Here is a 12,950-nt window from a genome sequence, read left to right as displayed (position 1 = left end):
ACGTTTGAACTATAAACTAAACAAAGTTCTAAGCTTTCACTAATTTTATGTTTGTTATATATTAATCCAATCCAATTTTATAAAATATATCTCGACAATAATAATTATTAAATAGTCATGAATAATGGACATACGGCATTTCCAACTTATCATGATTATGTCATAAAAAATGAATATTTATATAAGCAATTTGAATGACAGAATATTTTGTGATAGGTTGTGTGATAACCTGAAACTTAGCTAGATTTCATCCGTAATTATTTTCGTTGCCTTAGTATTATTTTAGGGCCATGAGATTAGGTTTCATTGGATAGAGGCATCGAACTTATAGTAGCATCCAAAGCTCAAGAGAAAGGACCACTCAAACCCCTAGAAATTCGACCAACTAAGTGGGCTTGAGCCCAAAAACCCTAGAAGAAACATAGAGATATGCCTAAGCCATAAAGCTTGTGCCAATTGTCACACATAAGAGGCCTCTGAATCTGGATGTGTAAGTGGGCTAGGAGGGAGAGAGAAGAGTGTTTGAGAAGCCAATGGAGGCATGCACGCCAACCCAAGTGGCAAACTGAAGAAATGAATGATGAGATGACCTAGAGGAGGCCAAAATCCACTCGACCAACCCACCTACACGCACACCCCATGCCATGTGGCAATTGCTTGTAGTTCCGAGAAAATATTTATGGGAAGTGGCGCTTAGGGAAGACAAAAGGGGATCATTTTCAATAAATTGCATAGGGAAGCTCAAGGGACAAAGGGGATTTTTAGATTCCTCTCACCCACACGCCCATTCAAGTGTTTTTTCTGACAATTCACCACATGTCAATCATGCACTGATAGATGAGAGTTTCTAGAAGGAAGATGAAGGGACTTGTAAGCACAATGACCATCCACCCTAGATTTTCGACCACTACACTCAAGGGTACACACTCATGCGCCACTTGTCACTTTAGGATTTCATAAGAAAGCCTTGTGTATTTGAAAATGCCACCTAGAGAAGAAGCATTCGAAGATAAACAATCGTCATGGGGAAATGAGAGGAAGTGGACGGCAATGGCACACACACACGCCTATGCCATGTCACCCACACTCGTGTTACTCTTTTGCCCTAAGGTACATTGCACCTAGACAAGAAAATAGGGGTTTAGAAGACCAAGAGGTTCGGCTAAGGGGGAGGTTACACGCCACACCATGTGCCTTTTAGCCTTTTCAAAGCAATCCGATGATGAAGAAGGTGAAGAGACATTAGGCTAGGGGAAAGACTACACGCCACTTGTCCTTCATACAATGGATATCTAGCAACCAATAGGATTTGTGGAAGAGTTTTATAAAAAGGGGGAGGAGCCACACACCCAAGGGCTTTTCTTTTTGTCATTTTTAGATTTTTGCATGTTATCACCTTCTCCACACTCTCTCACACGACCCACACTCTCTCACACGATACTTGGTGTTGTCCTCACTTTCTTGAGTTTTCTTTCCAACCAAACAAGAAAAACAACTCTTCTCTACATCCAAGGAATGACCACGACACCAAGCACAAAGGAATCCAAGGTAAGGACCTCGTTTTCTCATCTTTATTCACACTACTTACACCTCACTCGAGGAGATGATATAATCTTCAAAGAGTTTGATATTCTCGAAGGATCACGTATGATTTCAAGGTTTTTCGAGGGAAAGAGAAGCCGAAACTTTGAGGACTTGCATCCTCTATACAATCGGCCAAACACACACACACATCTCACATGTTCATAACCAAGCCATGGTTATGTGAACTTGAAGGGTTTTCATATTCAAAAACCCTAGAGCCAAAAGGTTGAAGTATTTCTCACAACACGTGACAAAACCTAGAAACCTTACACACACTCACACACACGGATTAGGGTTTAAAACCCTTGTTCTAACAAGTTGTACTTCCATTTTGCAGCTTGCTAGTGCTTTCTTGAAGAATTTTTGTAAGTAAACATTCAACTTAATTTGGCTAACATGCGTATATATTTGTGTAAATCCTTCTTTGTTATTGATTACCTTTGATTGTCAATCTATGTTTTACTTGGTTGAACATGTTGTTTCGAGTTTGTATAAGATCATGAAAGAGATTATATGATTCGGATCTATGTTGAAAATGTCATGATTCATATGCACATGTTTCAGTCTTGCTTGAGGACATGTTAACATTTTATGTGTCATAAAGATTTGGTTATTGTAAGGTTATGTGTTTCAGATTTATGTGATGTTGCCATGATTTAATATTCATTTCACCCTTGCCATGACTTTTATCTAGGAAAATTCTGGAGGCAAGCAATTATGTGCACCGAAGCGTTGACATGTCACCTAGTTTTAATGAACAGCTTGAAATGAACCGTTTGGGAAGGGAGACAAGTTTCACGGCTGACTTCATTTGAGCAGGACTACGAATTAAATCAAAATAATTGTTCAAAACGCACAGTTTTGAACCAAGTGAAGGAGACGAGTCTGTCTTCTTCTCTGGTTTTGCCCCAGCAAAGTGAAGGAGACGAGCCCCTCTTTTGCCCCGAAGCACACTTCTCTTCAAGCCGTCGAAAGGTCCCATTTCTCTTGCCTAATCTCTTCTCTAGTTTAACCCACAAATTTTGGTCCCATTTCTCTCTTCTCTTCAAGCCGTCGAGCACCTCTTCCCTGCGAACACAGCTGCGGCCACCGGTTCTCTGTGTGTGTGTGTGTGTGTGTGTGTGTTGATTAATTTTGTGTTGTGTATATATGTTGATTTTGTGGTTTTTTGAAGTTAGGTTTCGAATTTAGGTTTTGAATTTAGGTTTGAAACATGGCCATTCGCATCATGTCTGTCAATGTGGTTTAGATGAGATTAAATTAAGAGAAATTTGTCATGATAAGAAGCTTGTGGGCATATGAAGAACTGTAGAATCATCATCTTTTTTTGCTCTATTACCCACTTTACATGTGAGCCTTCAGTATTTGCATCGGACATGAACTGCTAACTTTTGAATGGGCTGTGAAATAAACATTTAATGAGCTTGGCCTTAATCTTCCAAATTGTGTTGAACTGATCTTCCAATTTAGTGCGGAATTTTGAATGGGATGCAAAATACACAATAGAAGTCATTTTTTTTAGGTAATCAAGAATTTTATTTAAAAGAAAATGAAGCATAACCCAAGTATACAGGAAGTATACATGAGAAGTACCCAACTAGGGTTTAGAACTTTAGAACTAAAAGTAGAAAATCATGGATATTTAGTCCATTAAACCAATGACCCCTGCACATAAGAACACAATAGAAGTCATAAGATTTATTTATGCTTGTTTTTATCTTAGAGTGTCTAATACAGTGTTTTGCTGATAGTCAATGAATTTGAACTGATTATATGTTGAATTGGTGGTGAAATTAGAGAAATCATGACATATTTATTATAAAAAATGTGACTTGGAGACAAGCGGATGAGTTTAAAACCTATATATTGGAGACAATCATGACATTTTTAGAAATTGTTTCTTATGAGAAGTGATACTATTATTGGAATTGTTTTGTTCCCCATAATTTTCTTCTGATGAGGCTGAATATATTGAAAATCAGCATTCTGGGTTGCTTTGGCAAGTAATTCAAGTCAAGAAGAGAGGCCACATGATCTGCATACTATCACACATATATTTCTTGCAGTAGTAGAACTTCCAGGAAGCTGGTGGCCTATAGAAGTTGAAGTTTTGTTGGAGTAATTTATAACATGCTGAGTGTTGCTGAGCCTTTGACATATCTCCATATGCATGCCATTTCCATTAACTATTGTGTGTAGAAATCAAAAATTCTAAAGTACTACTTACAGGGTCATACACCCACGTGAGAAGATAACATATATATTTTGACCATGCATGAATTCCGAGGAAGAACATCATATCATGCATGTGGAATAATTTCATGAAATTTGTTGAATGTTTCTATATACCCAAGAAGAATAGATCATGACTAAACTTTCAAAGTGAATTTAATATTAATTCAAATATCTTTAAGATTGAGCTAATTTAAGTTTTCTCAGTTCACACTACCAACTAAGTTTTGGTAACTTAGTATAAAACAAACACTGAACTAACTTAAGTTTTGCTAGAACTCCTCAGAGAATCCAAAGGTACTTGATAAAGTTTTCTCAGTTCAATTTCTACAAACAACTTCAAACATCTTGTTCAATTAGAACCAAAGAAACAATAAACACTCAAAAGCTAAAATAAACAAATAAAAATAAACTAATAGATGAAAGGGTTAGCTATTGCAGTGTTTGGAGACCTAAACAATTTCATTGTTTTAGTTGAAAGGGTCAGCTGGTTCACAACCATCCACATCACACATTAAGAGGCTATTTGGAGACCTCATCATTGGATGTATATAGAACTAAGCTATTTTTGCTTTGTTGCAAAGTTTTGATAATTTGCAAAGTGATTGTAATATAGAACTGAGCCAATATTTAAAGTTTTGTAAAGTTTTTGTAATTTGCAAAGTTTTTGTAATATGCGAAGTAATATTCAAAGTTTGTTGGGAACATGTTTGTGGAAGCCCGCTTCTTCATTAGGATGTCATCGTCAGCTTCTTCATGGACTTCGGCAAACAACCCAATGTGCACCTGTGGGAAGCCCACAAAACTTAGAATATCGAATACGCTAAGAAATTCGGGCCGATCATTTTTTGGGTGTCCAAATTACAATACAGAGGTAATTTTTTTTTAAAACTTTGACGTGCATGTTGGTTTCTACGAAAATTTAATATTTTACGTTTGTTTCTTTATAATCAGGGATTGCCACACTGCAACTATTTCAAATGGGCAAATCGCAGCGAGGAAAGAGAAAAAGATCTTATGAAGATAGAAATTGAATTGTTAAGGAATGAAGAAGAGCTTCGAAGAAGAGATGAAGAGATTGTGAAGCATAAGTTGAGAATCCACAACGACCAACTTGATATTCAAAGGCAACAAGCAGAGATCCGGCGTGAACGCACACTACTTAAAATCTCATGGATTATTTTTATATTAATTTCATTGTATTGCATCTGTAAACAATGAAACCATATTACTCGAGAGAAATTTGTATATACTTTTGTGGCTTTTGTTGTGTATAACCTTAAGCAACTAGTTGAGAAATTGAGTTGTAAATGATGCATGTGCATCAATAGTCTTGTATATAATTTCAATGTATGAAGCTTGAAATGTGATTTTTATGAGACAATTTATTATTTATACCTTAGTCATGAGTGCCATAAATTGATTATTTTGACATGAAAAATAATGAAACAGGCATTATTTGTCCTCATGAAAGTACTTTAAACAGTTAAATAGATCATGACAAATTGTTGGCAAAAAGAAACCATCCACAAATTAGATAGAAAATTCTACAACTCAGTAACATAACTTCAAGTCTCTGATTTCACTTTAACAAAATATAACTTCATTGGTGTCCCTGATTTCACTCAACAAAATATAATTTCATTATATACAAGATTCTATTGCATATACCTATAGCATACTCCCTACTTCACAAGTATGACTTAACACTTACAACTCAAAATCTCAACCTCCCATCATTACACCAACCGAGTCATAACATAAACAAGTCCCAACACAAAATTAGAAACAGATGAAAGTATTTCAACATCTTCATCTTTGCACATGTCCATGATCTTCAGTCCCATCTAGAGCTTCATATGTGTCATCCCCAAGTTGGATTTCACCAAAGTCCAACACTTCGGTAGTGTTTTGAAGAGGCTAAAAATAGATACAAAAGTGTATGGGTTAGAATCATATTGTGAACTTCAAAACAATAAAAAAAAGTTAGAATAAAAAAGTAAGACAATAGAATCATGAACTACCTCAAAGACAACACTCTCTTGTGTCCCAACAATTGTTTGCCCAAATAAATTCATGCACGTGTCAACCCTGTCGATATCACTTCCATGTGGCTACAGATCAATAAAAAACCAAATGAAGTCTAACAAACAAATATTGAAGAGATAAAAATATCAAATATTCATAATGGAACACTGAATTGACATGTTTACGTTTTCCCTTTTGAGTAGCCTTCTTGAGCGTGGGTTTGACTCTCTCAATCATTGATTTTTTCCTGAGGCATGGTGGTCTCCCTTTGCCTCTAACTACAAAGGGACTCAGGACTTTCTTTGAATTCCCAGCTGTAGGTGCATCGATAGTTGTATCTGCAACATGTTCCAAGGGTCGTTGGGGGCGACTTCTTCGTGCGATAGACGATGTTCATTGCATGTAACTTATCTATCATTTCATTAGCATGCTCATCGCATGACGCTGCATTTGTGGCAACGTCATAACATACCTTTAATATTTTTTTTTTATAAGTTCAGAAGAAAAAAAGAATGTCAAAATCCCACCACGTAACAAACCACGACCAACAAAATATACGTGAATGTCACAAAGTGAAAAGAAGAAAATAACGTACCTTCAATATACGTGAATACCTGCTCACTTCTGGCCTTACATCAACTGAGTCATAAGTACTTCGTATAAAAGTGTATGTCCTTTTAATGTCCATCCTCCATCGATCTAATATATACTTTTGTGGCACATTTTTCACTTTGTTAACTCTTATAATGGCTAATGCATGTCTACATAATATCCCTATCATTTCGAACAGTGCACATGAACATTTCACATCAACTTCAGCCTCATTAAAATACACCATTTGGGTCACCTCCTTGATGAAATCATCAACACAAACTTCATCTTCTACATGGTACGTTGCGATTACACCAGCCTTCTGGTGTAGAGTTGGAAGAACACCAACCATTCCTATTACTTCTTTTTCAATTTCTCTAAACTTAGAGTTGGTGTATGTGGCTTGAAATATCTTCTCAAGTGGAGAAATAGAGACTGCCGGAATTGTGAGGTTGAATGAGTGAAAGTCCGCCGCATTTTCATTTTCAATCTTCTTCCTCAACGCATTATCGAATTGATCAACAAACTCTTTTAAGTTTGTCCTTGCATGAACATACCCGTCAAAGAATGCATTCATACTCTCACTTCGTTGGGTTGTACTCATTCCAGCCCAAAAAACTTCTTTCAAAAATACCGGTGCCCAATAGGTATGCTCAGCATATAAACTCTACAACCAAGCATTTTCCTGCAAGTTGTATGTTGTAATCACCACTTCCCAACATTTCTCAAACTGCTCTTTGTTTGAGAGTCATACACACACTTAAGCAACTGACTTTTCAACCCATCTTTGTATGCACCATTTGAACCGAGTTTTTCAGGTACTTTCTTCAATATGTGCCATAAGCAAAATCGGTGTCGGGTATTCGGAAAGACAAGTGCAATTGCATTTTTCATGGCTCTATCTTGATCTGTGATAATAGTCTTTGGAGCTTCACCATCCATACAATTCAACCAACTCTGAAACAACCATGTGAACATTTTTGTATCCTCATTAGAAATCAATCCTGTTCCCAAAAGGATTGACTGTCCATGGTGGTTTACACCAACAAATGGTGCAAACGGCATCCCATACATATTTGTCAAATAGGTGGTGTCAAACGTGACAACTTTACCAAAATATTTGTATGATGTCCTACTCCGTGCATCTGCCTAGAAGACATTTTTCAACCTCTCATTATCATCCATATCCAATAGTGAAAAGAATCCATTATTCTTGTATTGCATCGTAGCAAAATATTCATAGAGGGCTCCAGCACCACCTTTCCCAATGTAATTACGACAGTCTTTTTCATTGAATGACAAGTTCTCAAACCCACCTGCTTCTTGCACAAGAGCGGCGAAGCTCTTGTTCATTCTGATACCAGTTTGATCATCTGTATCTAGCATTCTCTTAATAGACAAACTCACTTCTCTATTGCAGCGGAAGAACCTCGATTTTTGTGGACTTAGTCCGTGATTGTGGGTATTGTGAACAGTCAACAACTTCAACACCCCTTCAAAAAACGTAGCATTTATCCTTGCATTACAGCCTGTCTTTGATGTCGGACGTGGTCGAGTGACATTTGTGGTCTGATTCCGTGCCTTCCCACCACGAGCACAACCCAATGTGATATATCTGAGCCTCCCATCCTCAAACCTATGACTCATTTGTGTCATTATCCCAAAACCGCATTGTTTCCCATAGCTTTTATAGTAAGCAATTAACTCTTCTTCAGAGTTAAACACCATCTCCAATTTCGGCTCCTCAATGATATCGGCCCCCCCTCAGTATGCACTGCAATTTCTATCTGGGTCTCATTGTCATCTTTGGATTCAGATGGCGTAGACAAAGTTTCAACCTCCCTCGAGTCAGGTGGTGACTCTTGAATTTATTTCACATGGCTTGAGCTTGCAGTGTTTAAACCAATCAGAGAGGAGGTTGATGACTGAAATCTCAAAAAAAGATTTACATTCAGTTGACAACAATATTTTGGATTAATTTAAGCATTTTGAAAAATACACACGCTACTTAAAAATTTAACTCATCACCTGACAAGTCCATGGAGTTGGGTTGGCACTAGGACGAGGTAAGAATGGTGGGAACCAAGCATCAGGCATTGGTGTATGGCCCTCATGCATATAGCTTGAGAAATCCGGATAAAAAGACATTGGTATCACCTAATATGTAGATCAATAATGACAATTAACTAAAGATGTAGTAATAAATATGGACATTAATATAAAACAAGATACATATACATTAATTCAATCAACTAATGCGCGCGATCGATCGATCGATCCTTACAAAACATGATATATAGGTAATAATTAATTGTAATCAAATGAAATTAAAAATCTATTTCATTAGCTAAGATTCTCTTAAAGATTGTTCATATATATTATAAGCAGTACAAGCAGTACCTACCACTACTACTTTCATATATATATATATATATACACGTACTAGTTCAACCAATTATATAAATATATATATATATATATATATAATATAATATAAGGCATATAATATAAGGCATCTAATTATATACACGTACTAGTTCAACCAATTACAAATAGTACCTACCACTACTACTTTCATATATATACACACGTACTAGTTCAACCAATTATATAAATATATATATATATATATATATAATATAAGGCATCTAATTATATACATGTACTAGTTCAACCAATTATAAGCAGTACCTACCACTACTACTTTCTTGTCTCACAAAGAAAGCATCTAATGTTATTTTTCCAATTAATTTATATATATATATATATATATATAACAATTCAAACTAAAATGGTCTAAAGATAGATCAAAATCAAAATTAAATCTATTGGCTGGCCTGTTCAAAATTTTTTATATTCATAATACCTGAGTTGCAGGATTGTTAGATGTATCTATGCAAGGAGGTGTTGAAAAATATGTATAAAATGGTCTTGGTATCATCTGATTTGATGGATTTGTTGATGGATTTGTGGTACGAGGTGTGATAGGAGATGCGTGCTCTTTCCCTTTCTCCATCAGAATACTTTGTTGGAAGAGGAGCCACTATAGACTTATTAATTTTGTTGATCAGTGCTTGAATGTCCTGCACAAGAATAAGAGTGTAAACTGGAAATTAATCCAATACAATCACTAAATAGACAGGACAAAGCTTTTAACATACTTGAGATTCCAAATCCAAGCAATGCAAAAAAGAACTTCAAATATTTGAAACTTCAAATATTTGAAACTTCAAAAATCTCAAACTAAGTTCATAACAAGTTGATATTCTAAATTCTAGAAATGCTAAACATAGATAGAACTTTAAACAACTAATTTTTCATTGGCAGCTCTATTTCCCCTTTCCCACCAGTCATGTGATGTTTTTATGTTCTTCAATCGTTTTAACCCTTCAATCAAGATATATTGTAGAAAACGTTGCCATAATATGATTTCCAACTCAATTATGAGATCCATAATGAAATGAAAGTTCATTAGTAAGGAGGTATTGAGGAATCAGGACTTTTATAGAAATGATTTTCCCAATAGCCTATAGCACAATTAAAAGGCATATCAAAGTGAGATTTTGAGGAATCATGACTCTTCTAGAAGTGATTTTCCCAATAGCCTATAGCACAATTAAAAGGCATATCAAAGTGAGATTATGGGCAATAATAAGCATTATTCTCTCATTCAAGGAAATCCTTTACCTAATTTAAGCTTGATGTAATCTTCTCTCTAAAAGAAACATTGGCAGTGAGTAGCCCATGGCTAGGAAACAAAACAGCATATTCAAAGAAGCATGAGGCATTGCAGAGAAAATATGAAACGTTATTCAAAGAAGCAAAAGGCATGACATCCATAAACATGTGGGCATAACAAGTGCGCATCACATAGAAAAATATGAATTCACCAACCCATCTAACACATACTAGTTCATTCCATGGTGGGCGACTCTTTTAGAGGAAAAGCTCCTCTCTTTTTCACTCATCATGACTGATATTTAACCCATTTTTACGACGGTTTTAACACTGAATCATGCAATTTTTTTTGTACATTCAGATAGTTCACATTTTTCCCTCTAAGAAATTTTAGTTGCAAAAATATAATAAATAAATGTGTTTTTGTACACTTACTTCAAATCAATCTCACCATCGTGTGTAGATGAAGAGATTTGGGGAAGGCTTCGTTGAGAAAGAGATTTGGAGAGACAGAGGGGAGCGACTATACGAAGTGGGAAGGGAGGGAAGTGAGCTGGGAAGGGAGACGCGGATTGGGAGGAAACAGAGGGAGACGAGACTGGGTTTTCCTTTTCTTTTTATTTTTTGAATTTACTTAAATGCCCCTGCTTCTGCCATGTCATCTATCGGTGCACAAGTGGTACACAAAATGGCTTGTACCTAGCAGAATTGTTTTATCTATTATACTTCAAGTTTGAAATATGTTAAAGTGAAATTTCTCTATGTTACATGCCTTTGATGTTTCGGCCAAGTCACGTTCTTCTATGTTCATGAAGTTGTTTTGATATTTCACATGTCTTATGTTGTCATGCCATGATATGAATATGTTACGCTTGATGATTTCATGCACGATATTTCATGTGTCACATGTCAAGTATAAGAAAGAACACGTCGTAACTAGCAGGAACACGCAGTGCTTAGGGGAGCCATGATGTGTCCGCAGTGTGTTATAAAAACAAGGCAATGAGTTCACATGATATGGATCACGTGATATGAATAACGTGATATGACATTATATGATACGATACGATACGACATGGATCATGTGATATAATAAGATATGAAATGATGTCAAATAATATTTTTTTTGAAAAGTCTAAAGAATTTGTTACATGTTTTTTGAAAAAGGTAAAGTGCATAAATCAAGTTTTGGGTCACGTCATGTGTTAAGTACATGTTCATGCATGCATTTAACGGTTTGTCGCTTGTATGCTTATATTAATCATTGTATGTTGTATATTTACTTGATGAGATTTTTCAAAATCTCATTGTGGTAGTTTCCACTACCATTCTCCATCCGGAATGGTAGAAACTGTGACAGGTATCCATGACCATGAACTTGAGTAATAAGCTAAAAGAAGATGAATTCACTGTAGAGGCCTGCTATGACTTTATGACCGATCTTCTGAAAGTCACGGTCTAATGCCTTAAGAGACTTTTGGAAGCACTCAATATGGATGATTACAAAACCGAGACCGATAAAGCCTCTACGATCAAGGACCACTTAGATTTTGTAACCGGATATCTGAGTCAGGCAAATGATTCCTCAATAGAGGTCAAGGAAGTTGCTGCTAGTTTGAGACTACTAGAACCTGAGCCCATAAGGACTAGGGGTATTTTCTTAAGTCTCATATGTGAAGGGACCTTAGTACTAGTGAAGTTCCTCGTCTCATGAATTAAGCCCTTTTGTGATCGGTCCCTTTATTTTGGGGAAAAAGGTTTTGTTAGCTATCATTGTTTTGGGAGACAATGAACATATCATTCATTGGGTACTTTTGATATGAATTTTATGTTAAAGATAATGTTTGGGTTATGCATAGTCTTACGATACCATGTGCTAAGGCAATTGTTTTAGGCGTTAATTATGCATAGTCTTATATTTTCCGCTACATTAATTATTGCATACTGCTAGTATACCTAAGAGCATTGCATTTTATCTGTCATGTACGGGTATGTAGTTATGTGTTGCATGTCCCCGCGTTTCAGTTACCGTTCAATTCCAAGCGGGGGCTGGGGGCGTCACGTGTTATGAGTACCACGTTATCCATAATGTAGGACTCTTGAATAATTCTTCATCTCAAATAAATGTATTTGGGTTGAATCTTAAGTATCAAATGCATATGGTGAAAAGTATACTTTGTACTTCCAAACTATCAAGGGTTCTATACTTTGCACATCAAATTATTAAAACTAACACATTATAACTACAAAAAAGGACACTTTGCACCCACGTTAAATTATGACAATTGAGATGAATAAAAAATAAGTAACGGAACACAATAATAACGATTATATCTTAATATATTGTTCAAAATGCCAATTTTTGGTATTATAATACAATATTAACGTTTAGATTTTAATGAAGTGTACAAATTTTAAGCTGTAATTTGTGATAGTTTGAAAATAAAATGCGTCAATTTTAGGTTCCGTTAAAATAGTTAAAATGTTTCATCTCATCTTATCATTACAATTTTTTCAAACTTACATACAAAATATAATAAATAATTCAATTTTTTCAATTATCAAAACAATAATAATATTAAAAGTAATATTCTAATAATATTTTATTAACATTTTAACTTTTATATCAACTCATCTCATTTCAATTCATTATCCAAACCACACCTTAATGGTTGAGGGTGGCAACGATGGTACCCCTTGGATAGCTCAATCTAGGTCATCCTGTGATAGCCGCCCATAAGGGCCGCAATGGTAATTTTTGAGTACTGCTAGATATAATTATGAGATTTATAAGTCATGCGCATTCTATTTGAAAAAAAAATTGGATCCACTACTTA

The 12,950-nt window shown here is 35.6% G+C and overlaps 1 protein-coding gene across 1 annotated transcript; it reads right to left on the bottom strand.

Annotated features, from left to right (window-relative positions):
* Window positions 1-5,628: 5,628 nt before the first annotated feature.
* On the bottom strand, window positions 5,629-7,012 carry LOC108982195 (protein FAR-RED ELONGATED HYPOCOTYL 3-like). Its single transcript, XM_018953497.1, has 3 exons — window positions 6,440-7,012; window positions 5,841-5,930; window positions 5,629-5,736 (listed from the first exon to the last, which is right to left on the bottom strand). The coding sequence occupies exons 1-3, from the start codon at window positions 7,010-7,012 to the stop codon at window positions 5,629-5,631; spliced, it is 771 nt and encodes a 256-aa protein (XP_018809042.1).
* Between the last annotated feature and the right edge of the window lie 5,938 nt (window positions 7,013-12,950).

Source organism: Juglans regia, chromosome 8 (genome assembly GCF_001411555.2).
Source record: "Juglans regia cultivar Chandler chromosome 8, Walnut 2.0, whole genome shotgun sequence".
Classification (NCBI taxonomy): domain Eukaryota; kingdom Viridiplantae; phylum Streptophyta; class Magnoliopsida; order Fagales; family Juglandaceae; genus Juglans; species Juglans regia.
This window is presented reverse-complemented; position numbering and strand designations above follow the sequence as displayed.